Source organism: Pyrus communis, chromosome 10 (genome assembly GCF_041283825.1).
Source record: "Pyrus communis isolate YQ-2024b chromosome 10, ASM4128382v1, whole genome shotgun sequence".
NCBI lineage: Eukaryota > Viridiplantae > Streptophyta > Magnoliopsida > Rosales > Rosaceae > Pyrus > Pyrus communis.
This window is the reverse complement of record NC_142574.1, coordinates 7,411,517-7,419,336: the sequence shown is the minus strand read 5'-3', so window position 1 is coordinate 7,419,336 and position 7,820 is coordinate 7,411,517. Positions and strand designations below refer to the sequence as shown.

Here is a 7,820-nt window from a genome sequence, read left to right as displayed (position 1 = left end):
ATTGGTGAAGCTAGGAATTGTCGGGGAAATGGGCAAAATTTAAAAGGGTAAAAGGTCCCAACAAAATGTAGCAATCAAATCCTAAACATCAAGCTAATCATTCTAATGACATGTTTACTTAGTACATCTCAAACACAAACACAAACAAAAACACAAAAAAATGACAAGCCCCAACAAAAAGAATAAGACCATGAAAAACATAAAAAACAGAGAGACGAATAAGACTAAATTCATTAGATTGAAATGGTACCTGGAGTCTGAAAGAATGAAGGGAATGCATGTAAAATCAGGAGGTGAATTTCATGAAATGCCAAAAATGCAAACCCAGCACAGATTGATATACCCTAGAGCACTTGGGAAGCTAGAAATTTCTTCAATCTTAGAAGCGGCTCATGATATGTGATTATAGTGCATGTAAATGGAATATCAGTTAACAAGACAATTTTAGATTTAACATAAATTACGTAGAGCAAAATTCAAACTCTAGGGTATGGCGTGCGTTACGTAATTCGTAACACTTTCCATAGATGGGTGGGAGAAAAAAAGTATTCAAGATAATGCAAAGTTCAAGATAAAATAAAATAGTGTTTGAACAGAGGTTTGATAGGGATAAATGGTCAACAAGAAGGGGAATTAATATTGGAATTCATTGGATGTCCTCAAAATGGACGGTTGATGAATTTATTCATATTTGACAATAATCAGCGAAATTAGTGGCAGTAAACACGAGTCGAGTTAGTTGAAAATTTTAATTCTTCTTGCCATGACGTTTAGAGACTCATCAACTGATTGGCTAATCCCACTTCTGAGTCCAAAACCAAATCTGAATTAATTTGGATAAGGGTCTTTGGATAAATCCAAATCCTAATCCATTACCTACCGCGGGCCAATGGATAAAATCCATCCATTATAAATATAAGTGGCAATTAACACTAATTTCTATGCTCTATTTTTTCTCTCCATCAAATTATCTATCTTGTTTTCTACATACAGGCATAGTTCCAAACTCCAAACACATCTCTACCTCTCTCTCTCTCTCTCTCTCTCTCTCTCTCTCTCTCTCTCTCTCTCTCTCTCTCTCTCTAGCTTGATGGCTGACCAGAGGGTGAACGATAATGCCGTCACCGGCGGACCGCAGAATACGAGCATTGAAGATTTTGATCCTCCAAAGAAGCCAAAAACTAGCAAATTCGCTATTGCCTGTGCTCTTTTGGCTTGCACAACTTCAGTCTTACTGGGTTATGGTAATTCTCCATTTTTTTTTATTGGAATTCTCCTTACAGTTCACGAGTTTCCCAAATTTGTTAAAGTGATAAGTGATCAATATTTGGAGAACGTAACGTATTCATACTAGAAACATGAAAAATATTGGAAAATTAATTTGCTTCAAAAAATTGTTGTTACTCCAAAATAAGTGTCATTTATACTCGTCTCGTTATATATTTTTAAATTTATATTGATTCAAATCTCATAATTTTATATTACTTGTTGATTTTATTTACAGATATTGGTGTAATGAGTGGAGCGTCACTCTTTATCAAAGAAAATCTTAAAATCAGTGACGTTCAAGTCGAAATACTTGCTGGTACTCTAAACATCTACTCCCTCCTCGGCTCTGCCTTTGCCGGCAGAACCTCCGACTGGATCGGCCGCAAGTACACCATTGTTCTAGCGGGAGTCATCTTCTTTGTCGGAGCTCTCCTCATGGGATTTGCCACCAACTACGCCTTCCTCATGGTTGGCCGGTTTGTAGCCGGAGTCGGTGTTGGCTATGGTATGATGATTGCTCCTGTCTACACTGCCGAGATCTCTCCGGCATCGTTCCGTGGCTTCCTCACATCTTTCCCGGAGGTTTGTTTCAATTTTTTTGCTTACTTGCATATATCATCAATTTATGCAATGCATGATCATCATGTGAAACAACTTACTTTTGATGTATATGATGTCAAATTTACAGCGTTTATTTGAATTGAATTTGTAACTTTGCACGTGAACTTTTTTGACAAATTTTGATCTCACACCAAAAGGAAAATATATTATTTTATTGGTTTTTTGAAATAAAATTGCATTGTACTTGTTTGCTGCAGTTTAATTTAAAAACCAAAAATGTTGTGATGAACTTTATAATTTGTTTTGGACAGTAGAATTTATGTTGATTGGCTTGAATGTACATATGTAGGTGTTTGTCAATGTTGGCATATTACTGGGGTACATAGCCAACTACGCCTTCTCCAAACTCCCGCTTCACTTGGGCTGGCGGTTCATGCTCGGAGTTGGCGGAGTTCCAGCTATTTTTCTCACAGTCGGCGTCCTATTCATGCCCGAGTCTCCTCGGTGGCTGGTTATGCAGGGGCGACTCGGCGACGCTAAGAAAGTCCTCCAAAGAACTTCAGAGTCCGAGGAGGAGTGCCAGCTCAGACTAGACGATATCAAAGAAGCCGCAGGAATCCCACCCCACTTAAACGACGACATTGTTCAGGTCACAAAACGCAGCCACGGTGAAGGCGTATGGAAAGAACTGATCCTCCATCCTACCCCAGCCGTTCGCCATATTTTAATCGCAGCCGTCGGTATCCACATCTTCGAACAAGCGTCTGGTATAGACACTGTCGTTCTGTACAGTCCAAGGATCTTTGAGAAGGCAGGTATCACCTCCTCCAATCATAAGCTACTCGCCACCGTTGCCGTTGGATTCACCAAGACCGTTTTCATCTTGGTCGCCACATTTTTCCTCGACAAGTTCGGACGGCGTCCGTTGCTACTGACCAGCGTGGGCGGAATGGTATTTTCCCTCATGTTTCTCGGAGTTGGCCTTACAATCGTCGACCATCACAAAGGTTCAGTCCCCTGGGCCGTCGGATTGTGCCTGGCCATGGTATATTTCAATGTGGCATTTTTCTCAATCGGGCTAGGGCCCATCACGTGGGTATATAGCTCCGAGATCTTCCCCTTGAAGCTACGCGCTCAAGGAGTCAGTATCGGTGTGGCTTGTAATAGGGTTACGAGTGGGATCGTCTCTATGACATTTATTTCACTGTACAAGGCCATCACGATTGGTGGGGCCTTCTTTCTTTATGCCGGAATTTCTGCTGCTGCTTGGATGTTCTTTTATACGATGCTGCCGGAAACACAGGGCAGAACCCTAGAAGATATGGAGGTTCTGTTTGGTAAATATTTCAGGTGGAGAAAAGCCAATGCAATGCTCAAGGAGAGAAAGCAAGTTGATGGTGACGACAACAACAATGCCCAAGTTTGCTAGGAATAATAACTGGAAAAGATTTATTAGGGTTTACTAGAAGTATTTGGATTTTTTTTTTTTCTTTATCGAATGAACTATCGGAAGCTCAGTTGTGTGTGTCTCTTCTTTTTTTTTTTGTTTTTTTTATTTATTTATTCTATACAATGAAGGAAATGAATTTAAGATGGGATTAGATAAGTTTCTTTTTTCTTCTGAAAGAATCTTTTAATTTGCATCCCGTTTGTAGTTTTTATTATTATTTTTTTCTAAAATGGAATGACACTAGGTCACAGATGAGACGACCTATAATAATAGGATTTGCCCAAGAATAATGATAATGCATATGAATATTTATGAACAATACTGCCATTGACAATTTTGAACGATTTTTGAACTTGGCTATTAAAGTTGTTTCTCTATTAGTAGCAGAGTATAGAAGGGATAATCACACTGATACCCTCTCAAATTTATGTTGTTTTCTGATGTGAAAATTAACTTGACACACAAATTAAATTCTAATGTTAACAATTGTAGTATATATGTAAGTAGAGATCGTTCTAGACCGGGGATTAACTAGGGATGCTAATCAACACAAATAAGACTTAAAAACACTAAATTAGACTCTATATAATCAAAACTGACTCAAAACACTCAAAACAGCAACAAACAATAAAAAAAGACTCAATTCTAGACCTAAAAAGTGATTCTTACGAACATAAGACTTAACTTGACTCAAGAGACTAAAAGAAAACAGACTTTGACTCAAATAACAAGACTTAATGGAAGGAGGATTGTTTTTGACGAAATTAAAACTTAAAACAGAAACTTTGCTTAAAACACTTTATAAAAACGAATTTGGTGAATTGAAAAGGGTGAAAGGCTAGTTAGAGGGTCCTTCTCCACACATGACATATGCATACAAACCAATTTCCAGTTATTATTCCTTTAGACTATGAATGAGAACACCCCAAGTTAACCGTGATAGCACAAATTAACCATCAGATTTTCCTTAACTCATTGAATTGGATGGAATATACATCGCAACCAAATTATCCTTATCAAGTTCCCTAACTATGAAAACCATGATAGAAAGACATATCAAAGGTCATTAAGTTCTTTGAAAACCATAAGCATTGATGAGGCATTTGTAACTATGAAAAACATGATACTCATGCCAAGAATTTACTTAACACAATCATGACTAGTGACTTCCACTACTTGTGAATATAAGTTCATAACGATTAGGTGAAACTCCCTTATACTCTAGCATCAAATTCATGCATGCAAATTAAGTGTCGACCCTCAATCAACATACATAAACAAGTTTTCAAAACTCAGATAAGCAAATCACATTCAAGACTCAAGAAACAATAATTGGATGTAATCAATTCATATAAAACATATAATCATGGCTTCGAATTCACCTCCAACTATAAAGAAATTAGTTCCTCATGTCCATCATAATTGAAAACCAAATTAAAATAAACATTGAACTAAAACTAAGGATAGAAGAACCCAGAAACACTCCACACTCCAATGGCAAGCATGGCTACCTTTGGATGGCAGATTGCATGGCACAAGTCCTTCCCTCCTTCCTTCCTTACTGCGGCACTAGAGACAATTAGGTGTATGTGGTGTGAATTATAGGGTGTGGTGGAAGGTGATGCGGCTTTGTGTGATGGATGGCTGAATGAAAGAATGAATGGATGGTCCCTGATTTGTGCGGCATAAACATATATTTATATGCTAGGGTTTCACGGCACAAAGCCTTGGAGAACAAGGATAGGGCACGGCACAGTTGTAGGGGAAAAGGTTAGGGTTTTGGGCCATCTAGAAATTAGAAACCAAAGAGAATAGGGAGAGGGTGCGGCACCAATGTAGGAGAAGGATAGGACCTTTTAGAACCATATATCTAGGTGTTCTAATGTCATTTGGATGTCCTCCTTGCAGCAGGAATTAAGGTAGAACAAGATTAGGTTAGGATAAGATTTGGATAAGATAAGGTTGTTTGGATAATGTTCCATGTTTCTTGCTATTTCCTTATCTTTTTTGTCTCAAACTTGTTTCTCTAGATTTGTAGCATGTTCCTAGCCTCTTTTGACTTTAAATTCGTCCATCCACCTTGCTCCATATGCAAGCTATCCATTCCAGCCCAAAATTGCACTAAAATGCACAAAAATGCACTTTCTTGCCTCTTTAGCCAATTGGACCTACAAACACACGAAAATAGCTTAAATCACTATAATAAATAGAAACGAACTATGTAAATGCAAGAAAACAAGCTAACTAAGTCGCATAAATATGCTTCTATCATTTTCATAAAATTCCTTCGCATTTTAAACATTACACTCACACCCTTTTAGATTTTAATAACCCCATTTGTCTATGTTAACCCAACAACATGATCTCTTGTAAACAAATTTGCCCTTTAGTTAATTACATTCAAAATAAAGCAATGTACCTGAAAAAAGAAAAAAGAAAAAGAAAATCAAATTAAATATACCGTAAACATCTGTTTTTAAGCTTCTTAGACTAAATATTTTGTTTGTTTTAACAATTTGATTAGACATTCTCCTACAATTTTGCTTCCATGTGTATGTTAATTAACACATTTTAATGTACCTAAACTACAGGACCTACCATAGCGTTTAACAAAGTAGATTTAGGTGTCCATTTTCTTCACGCCAAAACAAAGGAGGGTTCCTAGATTCTTGCTAACTTACATCTCAGAGTTTTAATCAAAGAAGAATACTGATGGCTCAAGATAATAAGAATTTGAATTTAAGGATATTAATCGTGTTAATTTCCTCTCGTAAAGTTTATTCTCCAGCGGCACATTTTTTCCATTAATGAACTTATCATAAGTTTTAAACGCCCTCTTTCTGTACTAGGTCGATGTTGTTATTGAGGTTCCATTTATATTTTTTTATTCAAATTATCAGGTGGTTGCCTTTAATCGTCTTTTGAAGTTAAAGTTTTTTGTTTTTTGTTTTTTTTTTATTGGTAAATTTGTTATTGTCAGTAGTTGGTTTAAACTTCCTCTGTTTTCAATTAAATGATTAAATTACAGTTGCATAGGAAGGATCAATACGTTTTGGTTAATGAAGATGAAGGATTTATCTCTTTGTTAGTATTTCATTTAGTAAGTGTTGGTACACTTTGAGAATTGTTGATTAATCTAGATGAAGCACTTTCCTCTTTGTAATAATTTTATGCATTAGCAGTAGTAAGAAAGCAGTGAAATAGAAACATTTTTTTCTATATAGTAAGATTTCTTCTTTATGTAAAAAAAAAAAAAAAAGATGTTGAGTAGTGATTACCGTTGTGACCAGATGATCCAATCATTTAGTTTGTATCCTTATTTTTATTCTATTGTAGCATATCAACATAAATACTAGATGTTGATTACCGATTAAAAATGTTTTAGGTACATGATGGTGTTACCAACGGCTAAGAATGGGAGCATGAACTACAATCAAATCCTTTACACTTTGCCCCTTTTTATGGTGCAAGTGAAGAATATGTTAAAGCCGAAATCATATTCAGATGAAGGCAACATTGTTTTGGAGACTATATCGAGCATATAGAGATAAGCTTGTGATAACTGAGCACTTTTTAGTACTTTAGACAATGATATCAAGACGATAATTGAATAATATGACAAAGACCAAGGGTGATTTGTATTTGGTGACATCAAAGGGGCAGTGACTGCTAATGACATTGCTGATATATTTGGCATTTGTAACGAGAGAAATTTTTGGAATAGACAAGTATCCCAGGAGAGAAACGAATAAAACAACATTCATATCTGAATATTTCTTAGATGTGGTCAATTGTGTTACAAAGACTAGAATTAAGGCATTCATAAGAAATGTGGTTGCATGAATATCAAATGAAAAGCATATAGACTTTGCATATTTGATGTGCCTTTATTTCTGTAGCACACTCTTGTTGTGCAATAGTTCTACCCAAATTTAGAGAAATTGGATCAAATTTAAACATATAATTGGGCAATGGCGGTTGCTGGGTGTTTGAAAAAATTGCTAGTACGTGCCAGTAAGCAGATTTGGTAGCAGGTTGTGTTTTGGCTTTGTTGGTAAGTTTTTCATAATGTGTATTTTTTCCATTGTTTAAAATTTGTTAGTTGCTAACTCTGATGCATTATAATATTATTTATGTTCATAGTTTTGGTTTGGTGGAAAAACAAAACTACTATTTACCCCATCATTGGTGGAGAGAACAAACTACCTTAACTTTGTAAGGTGGAGTTAGTCCAACTGCACAAAACATTGATCAACATGGACTTGAAAACCTTGATGGCACTACGTTTATATATTTTGAAAATGATATTATGCTTTTTTTTGTTAACTTTCTTTATTTCATGCATATTACATTGAAACTAAATAGACAATCGTATATTTTCGTTGAGTGTTTTCATTCTCTTTATGATTGTGTTTGAAATTCTTTCTATTTAAAGTAGATCTTTATAAAAAATTTACCAAGATTACTTTTACAAAATGATCGAAACGCTGAATACCAAATGGACCAACAGCTTTTATTTGTCATGAAGAAAAGAAAACAA

General features: G+C 35.8%; 1 protein-coding gene across 1 annotated transcript; it reads left to right on the top strand.

Annotated features, from left to right (window-relative positions):
• The first annotated feature begins 946 nt into the window (after positions 1–946).
• On the top strand, positions 947–3,436 carry LOC137729119 (putative polyol transporter 1). Its single transcript, XM_068467949.2, has 3 exons — positions 947–1,244; positions 1,505–1,851; positions 2,180–3,436. The coding sequence occupies exons 1-3, from the start codon at positions 1,091–1,093 to the stop codon at positions 3,257–3,259; spliced, it is 1,581 nt and encodes a 526-aa protein (XP_068324050.2). The 5' UTR covers positions 947–1,090; the 3' UTR covers positions 3,260–3,436.
• The last annotated feature ends 4,384 nt before the right edge of the window (positions 3,437–7,820 follow it).